The sequence below is a fragment of the Egretta garzetta genome, unplaced genomic scaffold, assembly GCF_000687185.1.
Source record: "Egretta garzetta isolate BGI_Z169 unplaced genomic scaffold, ASM68718v1 scaffold447, whole genome shotgun sequence".
Taxonomy (NCBI): Eukaryota; Metazoa; Chordata; class Aves; order Pelecaniformes; family Ardeidae; genus Egretta; species Egretta garzetta.
This window is the reverse complement of record NW_009260397.1, coordinates 663,519-676,273: the sequence shown is the minus strand read 5'-3', so window position 1 is coordinate 676,273 and position 12,755 is coordinate 663,519. Positions and strand designations below refer to the sequence as shown.

The following is a 12,755-nucleotide window of genomic DNA, read 5'->3' as shown; positions in this document are numbered from 1 at the left end:
GAATATTTGGTGTTAATAAAAAAAAAAACTTGGAGAACGGAAATTGCAGGAAGGGGTGAGAGTGAACATGGGGCCAGAAATAGCACGCAGCTGTGCCTGTGGTTTGCCAGTTCCTTGTACTCTGAGGGCAGAAACAGGCTGGTGGGGAAATGGAGCCCCTCAGTCCCAGGGAAATAAGGGTGTTTTGAAATCACAGAACAGACTGTGAAAACACCTGCTTTGTATTGTTTTGTACCCTCGGTTGTGCCATTTTGTTAGTAAGACGCTTGACTGAGCTGATTAGAGATATTTTGAGGGACAGAGTTTTTCTCAGTTGCTGAATGTGTTCCCTCCAGAAACCTGACATACCTTTTACTGAGGAACTCTCTTTTTAGTCAAATATTTGACTCTTGTATCACCATGGGGGGTAAGTATTGTGATAAGTTGGGGATATAATATGAAGGTATTTAACATGGAGATGCAGGTGACTTTATATTAAAAAAAAAAAAAAAGTCAAGCTCTTATATAGTAGAGTCATGGAAGTTGCTAGACAGCATAGACTTGCTTCTAGAGGACAGCACTAATTATTTCTACCACTGTAATGTTAAATAAAATGCACCCCCCAACATTCTCAGCACTATTTGGTTTATGTTTCAGAACTTCAGGTTCTCATAGTAGCCAACAGCAGAGCTTGTAATTAAAAAAAAAAACCCAAACCCCAAACCAACAAAAAATCATGACCTGGGAGGTGATGACCTAGAAGGGGACTCCCTTTCTCTCTAGAACTTTGAAAAGAAGTAAGCATAATTTTTGCCTTGTGTGTGTGAACAGAATCCTCCTATTTATAGCTTGTGCAGAGTAAAGTGCCTGGCAGCGTATCTCGCAGCAGCCTGGTGTGAGGAATAAAATGTCTTGCTAAAAATGCTGTACTGCGGCAGCAGGCAGTACAGAAATACTGCATTCCTCTTTCCTTTTCCTTGTGCTTCCAACCAGCATAGGTGAAGCATATGAATTTTGTGTGCAGATCTGGTTTGTTAAAACATAACTCAAGCTAGTGCTGAAAATATCGGCACCTTATATTGCTAGCAGCGCACCTCCAGCTTTGTCTTGCCTGCTGTTGCTGTTTGGGCGGTGGTTTAGAATGAAAGTATATTTCTAGATCAAACTAAATGACCCGCAGCTATTCATTTTTCTGTATAAGCTGACCAGAGCGCTCTTGATTAAAGTATGGCTCTGAGTTACTGAGTGTAGGGCCCTGGGGCCAAGATACACTGCAGAAAAGGTGATGGATTTTCCAGGCTTGCTTGCAGCTCAGTCTTGCAGTAGTGAGTACTGATGACAAGGTAATGGGCAATCTGTCACAGCTTTTAATTCATCCTGTCTGCAGCAACAGAAAAATGTGGCATTCCTTTTAGTAGCAATCCCTGATTCATTAAGAGTTTAATGAATAATGAGGTTCATGAAGATCTGTAATAAAGTGGGAAAATACTTTTGTGTGTGTGTGTGTCATCTAAGGAGGTGCAGAATGACAGCTGCTGAGGAGCAGCGGTTGCATGTGTTAAATGCACTCGTGTGGGTGCTGTCATATTTGTTCAGTAAATGGTTTCTCTCCTGTCTCACTGCTGTGCATAGTCCTTAATGCTTTACAGGAGCATCAGTGCTGCAGCACAGCTGCTTGAGATGGGAACGGATGGATTCCTTAAGCATTGATGGAACAAAAAAGTGTTTCTTGCCCTTTTTATGTCAGGGGAGAGGACAACAAAGTGTTCATTGAACTCCAAGAGACAAATGCTCCTATCTGCTGGCCTGAACTGCCAGGTTAGTGTTATAGTAAGGTTATAGGGGAAACAGCAGTAACTTTTGTTTTTACAAGCAAGTGTTATTGCCCCATCGAGCACAGTGACTTGAGAAGAGACACATAGAGAAGTAGTTTATGGAGGCAGAGGGCATAAACCTGCCTGGGCTAGGAAGGCCTTGGGCAGGGGTTTAAGCCCAACACTGGGCTATGGGATGCCACTCTTGCTGCCTTGTCCCATCTGGGGTTTTTTTCCTGCAACTTCCTATAACTTTCTTGGTGCACTGCTATTTCTGTTGCCTGTAAGCATGCTTAAGTCAAGTCCTATAGCTAATTCTTGCTTTAGAACAGTGTAAGAGGCTTCAATGCTGTTACTGCTGAATCAAAAATGCTTCTACATATGGAATAGTTTTAGTATTATAAATACTGATGGCTCCTTCTTCCCCCCTCAAAAAAGTGATTCACTAGATTCCATAGAAATGCTTTTATAAAAATAAAATTTACATCATTGTTTATAAAACTCAATTAACTTTAATATTAAAAAATACCATAGGAAGATCTCATATGATAATTCAGACATTTTAGTCATTGAATTCCAGGCTCATTATTAAAACATTTATTTTTACAAGTGTAAGCTGAGAGAAGGAAATTAGTGTTCATGTGGTTTCCATCCTTCAGAGAAAAAAGTCATTATTACTGCATAAAGAAAATATCCAATCAGGATAATGAACGTGCAGCCCAGTGGCCCAATGTAAAACCAGGATGCAACGAAGTAGATCATCAGCAAAGAAATGAGAGTCCTGTAGCTAGCCAGAAACCTCAGACTGATTCTTGGTCCCCAGTTCTGGCCTGTTCTGTCCTTTACCACAGGACTATACCTGATTTTCTGTATGAAGTGGGGGTTGGTAAGATGATAGCGACAGAGTCTGCCAACAAAATCTTCCCTGGAGCAGAGCACATCCATCTGATCAGCAAACTGAGGTAAGAAAAGTTTACACATTAGTATTCTACTGCAACTACTGTCATAAAGTGTAACTTACTTTACAATTTTCTTCATTTATAGGATGAGGATTACAAGAAATAGAGGGGGAAAAATACCAAATGTACTTTTAAATAGTAGAACTGCTTTAGTGCAGACTTGTCTTTTATCTGTCATACACATAGGAAGAAAAGGATTTGCTTTTCCTGTTTTAAAAACATTCTGAGTGATATTCCCTTTGTTCATCAAGCATAAAGAATACATCTAAAGTGTTATTCATTAATGTTTTTTGTAAGAAAAGCAGACTACGGGGTAGAGAAGCAGGCTTGATACTATTAGTTAACACACACCTAGACCACAAGAAAGGAGTCAGAACAAGAACAAACCAGGAGTCCTTTATGTGCAGGTGCAGTGAAGACAGGAATTTGCAATGGAAAATACAAAAGGAGGCAATGCTGTACTTACCCTTTCATTAAGCGCTGAGGATAAGCGAAATAATAGGCGGACAAGAGTGGCATTTTCGTAGCTTCGGATGGGCTGAAGCTCAGTATCTCCTTGATACTGCACCTCAAATCTACGTAAGCCATTTATGATCTAGAAATGGGAAAATAAACCCCTTGTAGCTCCCATCTGAAATGCTGTTGTACGGGCATCTCTTAGCCCCAGATAAATTGCATTTCTGTTGATGTAGAAGGACAACTTGTTTTTTCAAGAACAATCTAGGGTAGCTATATGGAATCTTTCTTCTCTCACCTGGTACCTGCCAAGAGGTGTAAGAATGAGGCCATCCTCACTTTCAATGCAGTCTGGAAGCTGTTTTTTCCCATTCTCATCTTGAGCTGTCCCACACTTCATCATCATCTGGGTCAGCTGGGCTTCATTCAGCTACTCAAGAGTAACACAATTCTAAAACATGTGTGTGATCTACCCCCTTCTTCTATTTCATTTCTTTCTCCCTTCACAAACTCCTTAGCACTGGAAGCCTTTGACAGCCAGCACAAATGCCAAGAACTGCTTAATAGCACCTCAGTTGGACATTAAAAGGAGATAAAAGTCTCCAGATTTCTTGTCTGTGCTCATGAAATCCAAGGGAGGTGTTCTGGTTTATATGTCCCTTACTCCTCGAGAGCTGTCAAATAGCTGTCTTCTCATAGGTCAGTTCTGTATAAGGGAGTGTGGCTGACAGAAATTATCTGTTCTTTTAAATTTAACCAAAGACAGCCTACTTCTAGTTCATCTATTCATCTATAGCTGCAGTTATATGTTGTATTTTTGTAGCTCTTTACATTTAGAAGATACTGGACTGTTTTTAAAATTTAAGCTGTGTCTTGCCTGTTTGTAAACATGAGAACAGGCACAAGTAAAGAGACAGGTTTGTTATAAACTATAGTCCAAAAGAGTGGTCATTTGAAACAAAGTGGGCTTAATATTTAGAAATTCAGAGCATTGAGTTCTATTTATATTGAAAGTGGTTTTGAATTCATCAGGTAAAGTCAAGCCTACAACAAAATTTGCTAGCAGGGTCTCTGAATGGCTTGTGACCCCACAAAGTACAGGAGCGACAGAAGTACGTTTGAGGAATCCTGCCGCTTGTTCATAGTGCCACACAGGGAAAGTTCTTAGAAAGATGTTACGTACCTTAAAGATTTGGCACAAGTATTCCAGTGCCTTCTCTAAATATTCATCTGTTTTTTTGATGCTGTCTTGCCCAATTTCATCAAGGTCATTGCCTGTGTAGGAACCATTAATCTCAGGTGGTGTAAATCTAAACCATGAAAAGAAGGACTGGCTAGCCATGGTCTCTGCAGAATGGTCTGATATGGATTTTGCTGTCTGCTGTGCCTGACAAATTAACTGAGCCAGTTTTAACACCTGAAACAAAAAAAAATTCGTGTGGGACAAACACAAAGGACCACTAAGCATCAATACACGGATAAAACTGTGCCTTGATACCTGGCAGCAAGAACAAACCCAGTAAACTCACTCTCTTGGCTCGTACGGACTTGTGCTGAGACTGTTAGTTGCATTTCCAATAGGGCAAAGGTAGTTCTTTGCTGTTGAATCATTTAAGAAACTTGAGTGCTGCTTAGGTTTTTCAGCTGCTTTTTTTTCCTCCTGCTATTTTTATCTGTCTTTCTGATGGGTACTAATCAATACAGTGAATCAGAAGTTCACAGTAAACATGTTTGAGAGGAAATACTCGCAATATACTGCTCCAAGGCAGCAAGCTGTTACATTAACTTCTTATTTAGCAAAGAGCAAGCCAATTTTACAGCTGTGCTTGACTGAGAAGTTCAATCAGGTTCCAGAATTCACCATCAACAAACTATATTATGCAGTACTGCAGGATGTGAAGTCTTCCACTCTTAACTTCTCATAATGGCGATGCTTAGTGCTGAGAAAACACCTGTCAAAAGTAGACAGACTGGTGACAAGAAACTTGTTGCTTACCAAATTCCTGACTTCTGTGCCAAACATCTGTTTATACTGGAAGTCCTGTCCTTCCAGGCTGTAAACATGACTCTTCACCTTGAACGAGGCATCTGTAATAGTTGGAGGCCATGATGAAAAGAAGCTCCCACCAAGTGTGGGGGTCATAAAAAGTCTGTGTTGACGATGGGGAATAACAAGTTCTGGCTCCAGGAATAACTGTTCTCCTAGAATTTGAGAAAAGTAGTGAAGATGGTTATATAACACTCCTGGTTTTGCCTGGGGAAGGTCTAGCTACAGAGCATCTTAAGGCTGCTGGGCATCTTGCTTTTAGATAAGTAGGTAGTTCTAGGGGTAAAAAGGCCTCAATTACCTGTTTTTCATTTAATTCCCTCTGCCCACAGCAGAAAATGTCAGGGTGCATTTAAATGCAGACCATACAGACAGCATTTTAAGCCTGTAACTCTTTCAACAAAGGCAGTGAAGAATCATGACACTTCAGACATCGATACTTGTCAAATCTTGCCTCTTCCCAAATTTACTGGATCCTAATTATCCTGAAGTGCATATGTGACTAGCTGACTAGTTTTTTTACTAAGTATAGATACCTTTAGAGATATAAGAAGTTTTAATTCTGAGGTAAATATTCAAGTAAGACAAGTGTAAGAAAAACTGACTTTACTGTAAATACCCAATACTGTGTTCTTCATTCTTTAAAGAAAAATTGTGGAATGAAATCTAAAGGATGGTGGTTAGAAAAGAACTAGAGACATATTAAACCATATTAAACAAATATTAGTGAAGATACAAACTTTTGAATGGCAAAATAGCATGCAAAATGGGAGAGCAAGCTTATTTACCTCAGTGCTTCTGAGGTAAGATGTGGCCATTGTGAAGAAAGATTGAGACAGGACAGCATAAGATGTCAAAATATCCATTTACCTTTCAGGATCATTTCAGCCAGATTAGGCTGAGCAAAGACCTTGGCTACTCGGAACACCATGAGAGCATTTTTTGGACTGACTAAGTCTGTTCGAAGAGCTCTGTTCAGAAATCCTACAAACAGCTTAGTATACATGAGTAGGTTTTCTTGAATGAAGGCAGCCCTGTCAAAGCAAGTACAGGATTTGTGAGTACAGCTATTTAAACAACTGTTAATTTGTTTTCTGCCAAACAAGTCATTAAGGGAATGTTTTATACTGTCTCTGGAAAGATGGTCTATTTGCACTGAGACAAAATAATACTCCTCTCAAAAGACAAGCTTGTGTTGTAAGAAATAATCTCTAATCTTGTACAGGAAGCTAATTCAGGTTGGTGTATGGTTCTTGAAATCCTGCTGTTTTACTCATGATCTGCATAAACTTGAGGTTTGGTTCAGATTACTCGCAGCTGCTTTCCTCCTTACCATTTCTCTGACACGCTGCGAGGCAAGGGCTCTGCACTTTGTGGTGGCTTTTCTGGAGCATACCTCCAAGGCTGCAAGTAACTTAACCACATCTCAAGAACCTAAGCAAAATCATACATAAAAACAGGTGAGTATCAATACTTTTTGGAAAGGAAGACAGAGGGGTTTTGTTGGTTTCTTTTAAACCTAGTGAATATTACCTTAATGATGCCTAGAAGTTTTTAGAAATAAAGCTCTCTCTAGTAATCTGAAAATCTTTGAAAAGAATGGAAGAAACTAAATGCATGTTCATGAGGACCAATCTGGATTTTCTGTAATAACCCAATGAGATGGCATTTGAACAGCTACTACAAAAAAAGAAAACGTAGTTGGTGGCTACACTTAAGATGCATGTAACAGCTCTGATAGCATTCACTGAATCTCTGTTGAAGTAAGTAAACAAGAATTGCATTAATATAATTTCAGCTCTCGTCTTTTGCATTCTGTACGCACCATCCTGAGGAAACAAGGTGGAGTCATGATTGCACTGAAGCCACGAATAGGTTTGCCGTGGACTCTCTCAACACTTCCTCTGACGTTCTGCCTTACATGTGTACCTCAAACACTGCAGTATAGCTAACTAATAGGTCTAGTAAGCAAGACTGTTACTGTCTGCATTTTTAAACTCCTACATTACCAGGAGTCATGGTCTGATAGATTTCTTTTCCTGCTTGCAGGAAGTAATATTTGAGGTATCTTGCTACTGTAAATTAATATCGTATTACTTTTGTTTATGACCTGTCATATTAGAGAAAATATTAAGAAATTAGGGCCTATAAGAATGTATCTGTTTTAAGAGTAACACCTGCTTCTTTTCAATCACTATCCACTTTCAGTGTCAGGAAAATCAGCCAACTACCTGTAGTAATTCTCACCAAGATCTATTCAACTTCCTTCTTATGTCTAATTGGCACTCTCTCTCTAACATTAAATGTACTATAAAGAATTTCACTGCTCTAGGGAAAAAAAAAGATTAGCAGCTATTTCTTGGTCTTTAAAACAGCAATAACTAGTTACTAGTTCTGTTGAGTACAGACTTAGAAAGAGAAGCAGATACGTACTGCTCTGAAAGAGGCATCCAGAGGCCAGTGGCCAAAACAATGTTGCAGAAAGATATAAAGCTTCTCCTGCACAAACCGAGGAATTACAACCCTGCAAACAGATTCAAAGACAGTCACATGTATAAACCAGCAGCAAATTTTAAAAAAACCCAACACACTTCCACAAATGCACAAAAGACTGGCCCAAACTTGTTCTTTCTTAACTGAAGCTACTTCTGGTCATTGAATTTCAACTCAAATACGTAAATATAAAATTCTCCACTAACCTTGGCCAGAATCCTCTGGTAGCATTTTCTTTTCCCTGACTTGTGCCAAGATACAGACTAGTGTAATAGCAAGGCCTCCCCCCCTCCTTAAGCTGTACCCCCATCTAGTAGATGTGAGAAACATAATCCATTAGCTTTCATGTACTTTTAATAATGTATTTCTGTATTTAGCCATCAAAACAACCTAATTCAACCTCTCGGTGAAAGCAGAGCTTTTCAAGGAGAAGCTGTATATATTCCAGAGATAGGCTGCTCATGTACCTACCTTTTAAACTCCTCTAGTGGGCTGGCTGTGTGGGAGTGGGCTGAAGGGGAGAGAGGCTCTGGTTTCAGGCTGTTGCTGAAAGCATGCAGATGTTTCACAAGCAGTCTTACCACTAGCACGTGCTCTTCAGTGGGCTTAAATGACTCCTAGATTCAAAGCAAAAGACAGGAAGATAATGAGTATCATATACTAAACATCCAGGAGATAATTCAGGAAAATTATATTCTCAGATCAAAAATCAAAATACAAGAAACTCTCTCTTCCTTCTAGGTTCTTCACTGTAGTTTGGTGCCACCTGATTTTAGACAAACTTGTGCCCCAGGACAAGCTGCATCAATCTTCTGCCATCAGTTCACTAAGAAACAGTAGCCTAATTTTGATAATGTGATTACGAGAAAAAGTATCTACAGTACTCTAATGCATTGAATTTCAGGCTAGCATTAAAGAACAGAATAACTTGTAGATTTTGACTTACCCCCTTCTGAAAAAAGAATATTCAGCCTTTCATTATGGTTATAATTTCATTGTTGTGGACAGCACAACAGATCCTTTGTTTATGCTCTTTGCTGGCTTTACTGAGTTCTTCTTCCTATGCTGGTACTCATCTGCCTTGTGAGAAAGAATAATCCTAGGAAGAGTTTTGGTAAGAATAAGAACTGCTTCAAGTCCCATGTGATCCTGTTGCTTCTAGCATCATTATGGGTAGAAGTAGCCTGCGTGGGAGTGATGGTGAGCCACAGTGATGTTACTAATAAACAAGTGAGTGTATGATATAGCAGGGAGATGAATGAGGTAAAAAAGAGCTAGTTTTTCTGGGTGCCCAGCACCAGAGCTGGTCTGCTGCAGAATCTGGGGACAAAACACTAACTCCTTTGCTACTGTAATCTGCTTTAAGAGTAGTGAACTAATCTCAACCCACTACTGAAGGCAGATTAAGATATCATTTGTATTCCAACTTTCACATCTATCATCCTTCTCAAAAGTTGAGATGAATGTAAATGAAACAAAAGTTACATCTGCAAGTATAATGGAAGATGCTGGAAAAGTGTATTAGACAACAGCTGCAAGATGTTTCCAGGATGCCAAGTGCAGCCATGCTGAGGTAAGACTCTGAATATGACTAGGGGACTGCCAGGCATTTTTATACAAAAAGCTTCCACTTCTTAAATCCATTCAACAGTATTTCCAGTGTTGGGGCGAGGGATATCCTATGAGTGTGTCCTTTTCTCTGCAATGCCAGAGGCGAAACAGATGTGTTTGATGATAGATACTGTCGTGTAGTACAACCAGATCTGAGACTCTTCTAAGAGAGAGGATAACCTGTTACCAGTTCTAACGAAGGCTGGTCTTGTGTTCTTGACAGCTCTTGGTTAAGTTAACATGTTTTCTATAGTCCTGAGGAGAGTTTATATAAGAGCGTAGAACTCTGAGAAGTTACTTGGTCCTACGAGTTTAGTTCAGGACCTCCAAAAGCAATTAGAGATGTTGAGCACTCTGCTATAAGCCTCGAAAGGGTGTAATTTTAAAAAAAAGTCCATTTTGAAGGTACCTTTTAAACTTGTAAAACCACCAGTACCACTATTTCAATTCATTGTTTTAGGTGATGCTAGCAGTTTTTCCACTTAGCAATTCATAGAATTTCCTCTTAGCACCATTACTAGTTTAAAAATTATTTTTCCTCACAAGTGTTTTTGTTGTCAAATCTTAGCTTACAGGATGGATGTATTCCATTCTTAACACAGTAAATGGATAAACATAATAGTAAAAAAGACTTAAAGACAAGTAGTAGTTCCTGTTTTCCTTTCTAAGTAGTACCTTGAGATATCATAGTACTTTATAAAAAAAATAAAGGATTAAACAGCGGGAAAGTTCCATGTAGTGCTGAAGAGCTTTATAGTACTTATGGTCAGCCCTCCCCTTGCCCAGAATGAAGACCCAATGAATAAAGGGCTGAAATAAGGAAAGAGGAATCAGCAATCTGTTCCAACAGGAATGTTTTTGCATGCACATTTCCTGAACAATCTGCAAATGTACCACTCGTATGCTTTTGCAAAGCTGGACAGTCAGGTTCCATTTGCCACTACAAATTTAGTGCTATCCAATGACATTTCACTGGCTAAAAAAACCCCTGGATGTTACCTACCTTAACTTTAGGTAACAGCCATGCAAATTCCCATCTTCCATGCACGGTTTGCTTAAATGACAAGTGTGTGAGGGGCAGAAATCTGCCACTGGCGAAGCCAGTTTTAGTGTCAAAAAGATGTCAGCGTAGCTGATAAGCCTCTTTCTACAATGCATTACAAGAATGCATCTCTCAAAGTGCAGTTCCCGATTAGTCCTCATAACATGTTAGATTTTAACTATTTTCTCCACAACTTTTGTTAATACCTCTCAGTATCTGTTTTCACTGAAAATTTAGTAAATGTCAATACAGTGTTCTCAATCAAGTTGTAAAACCACACCTTAGCAGAAAAAGCTGCTGTACAGCTACCACCAATACGCTTTGCAGATTATGTGATGGAACAAGATTTTTAAAAGGAAACAAAATGAAAAGATGATAATACTTGGTATGCGTGGAGGGCCTGGTAGCTGGATTGAGCAGGACTACCGTGGTGTTTACTGGAGATACTGAGTCGGTAGTGGAGAACCTCCAGCTGAGACAACAGAAACAAAAAGGAAAGGGGGGAGGGAAAAAAGGAGAGAAGAGAGCAAGAGAAAAAAAAAGTGAGAATGAGCCCAAGGAAGAAGGGTGGGGGGAAAAATGAACATCACAAATACATTCAGGGACAACTTATCACAATAACAACTGCAGCCACAGTATCCTCTTCTTTCTGGTGTTCAGTAGATTGATTCCACAGTATTTCATACTCTTTATCAACTTGGAAATACAACTGGGAGCATGTGCCAAAAGTATAGCTGTAAGTGGCTGTGGCTGTTCTTTTTGCTACCCTCAGAGCAGGTACTGGTAGGGATATGGAGCTTTTGCCAAATAAACTCCCCATTTCAGAAGTTAACTGAACTGCAGCGATGAGGAGTTATACACTGTTACAGTGTTGTATTAAATAACGGTGGAGAAGCATTCAATATGCTGCAAGCTTTTTAAATACTGTTTTGAAAACTTGTCATTTCTTCCTGTGCTGCTGGAGAAGCAGGGTTTGTATACTGGGAAGAAACTCAAATTGATACTTTCTTCTTCCCAAGGAACAGGAAGAAAAAAAGTTTGGCTCTTTATAATCACTGTGAGCTTGTCCAGTCAGTTTCCAGTTCAGAGAAATCCTCTCTCTTCTTCTACTTAAAGACCGTTTGGGAAGGCTGCAGGTCTTGTGAATTTCCTCAAAGAGGAAATTACTTTTACTATTAGGAAAACATCACGTGTCTAAAAACATACAGCTAACATACAGTGTTATATGCCGATGCAAAAGGCATAAAATCTCTGAATATCTCTGTAAACCTCAGCAAGATCCCTTCTTGGATGAATAAGGTAAAGAGTATTTTTTGACAATATGATGGTGAAGAGGATACTGTAGCGCCAGTGACACACATGTATGAAATTAATGAAAAAACATAAACCAAAAAATGTACACTACACAGATCCCAATGACTACTGTCAGGCATCTAAACTAACTCTCCAGATCACACCTCTGCTGTCTTTGAGCAGCCCCAACTCAATCTCCTCTTGTGCAAGTTTGGTTTTGGTTTTATACTTGTAGAGTGGTAGGATTGTTACTGCAAGCTCCCCAACAGCTCAAACACACTGTCTGCTTCATAATTGACTCCCCTGCCACAGGAACCAGCAAGAACCTGTAGTCTAATGGGTGTTCCACGTGCAGTGCTGGGGTCTGTGGCACCTGGCATTGGAAGGTCAGAAAGCACTACATAGTTTTATCAAACTTCTTTTTAAGTGTTCATTGTGATTACAGCAGAAGGGAATAGGAAGAAAGATGCTGCACGCTTGGGCTCCAGATCATCAAAGGAAGAAAAAGAAAATAGACAATGTAAAAGAAAGGGAAAATAGTTGAATTAATGGGGAAAACAGTGAAATTCAGCATAGCAAGTAGCATCAACCTCAGGTACGCACCAGACCCAGAAAGAATTCAAAGCAGTAAAGTAGAAAAGAATTCCATCTTCTCAAAATAAGTTATTTACTGTTCATTCCCATTCCACCACCTTCTACTTGTAAAGAGAAGTCCGTGATGACGTTAACAAGGTTTAAGGAAAATCTGTCATTCCTTGAGGCACTTCACAGGGCAGTTACATATCTGGGATCTGGCTTGGCCCATCAAAGCAAACAAGTCTGGCTGATGGACAAAGAAAGAGCAAGTTCTGTGGAACCTCATCGCACCTTCAATACAGGTATGTAGCCATTTCAAATCACTGATGGTCAAAACAGGTCTAGATCCAGGGATGAAGGGTCACTAATTACCCCTTCTTCCAAACGCACAGAGGGTTAAATGTAATCCAGTGAACATGCATAGTTATTAATGATTTTAAGAATAAGGTTTAGGGTGATCTTCGGTTTCCAGTCAAGCCCTTTAA

The 12,755-nt window shown here is 39.6% G+C and overlaps 1 protein-coding gene across 2 annotated transcripts in view; it reads right to left on the bottom strand.

Moving 5' to 3' along the window:
* Positions 1-2,375: 2,375 nt before the first annotated feature.
* The window catches only part of SMPD4 (sphingomyelin phosphodiesterase 4), an 18,540-nt gene continuing 8,160 nt past the window's right edge, over positions 2,376-12,755 (bottom strand). Inside the window, exons 9-18 of one of the 2 annotated variants that reach the window (XM_035898588.1) lie at positions 10,784-10,873; positions 8,220-8,365; positions 7,689-7,779; positions 6,589-6,689; positions 6,126-6,289; positions 5,205-5,410; positions 4,392-4,625; positions 3,507-3,638; positions 3,219-3,347; positions 2,376-2,750 (exon numbers count right to left, since the gene is read on the bottom strand). In XM_035898588.1, coding sequence (XP_035754481.1) covers positions 2,424-2,750; positions 3,219-3,347; positions 3,507-3,638; positions 4,392-4,625; positions 5,205-5,410; positions 6,126-6,289; positions 6,589-6,689; positions 7,689-7,779; positions 8,220-8,365; positions 10,784-10,873 — 1,620 coding nt within the window. In that variant the 3' untranslated portion in view covers positions 2,376-2,423. The remainder of the gene's footprint in view (positions 2,751-3,218; positions 3,348-3,506; positions 3,639-4,391; positions 4,626-5,204; positions 5,411-6,125; positions 6,290-6,588; positions 6,690-7,688; positions 7,780-8,219; positions 8,366-10,783; positions 10,874-12,755) is intronic. The other variant, XM_035898589.1, reaches the window with a different exon arrangement.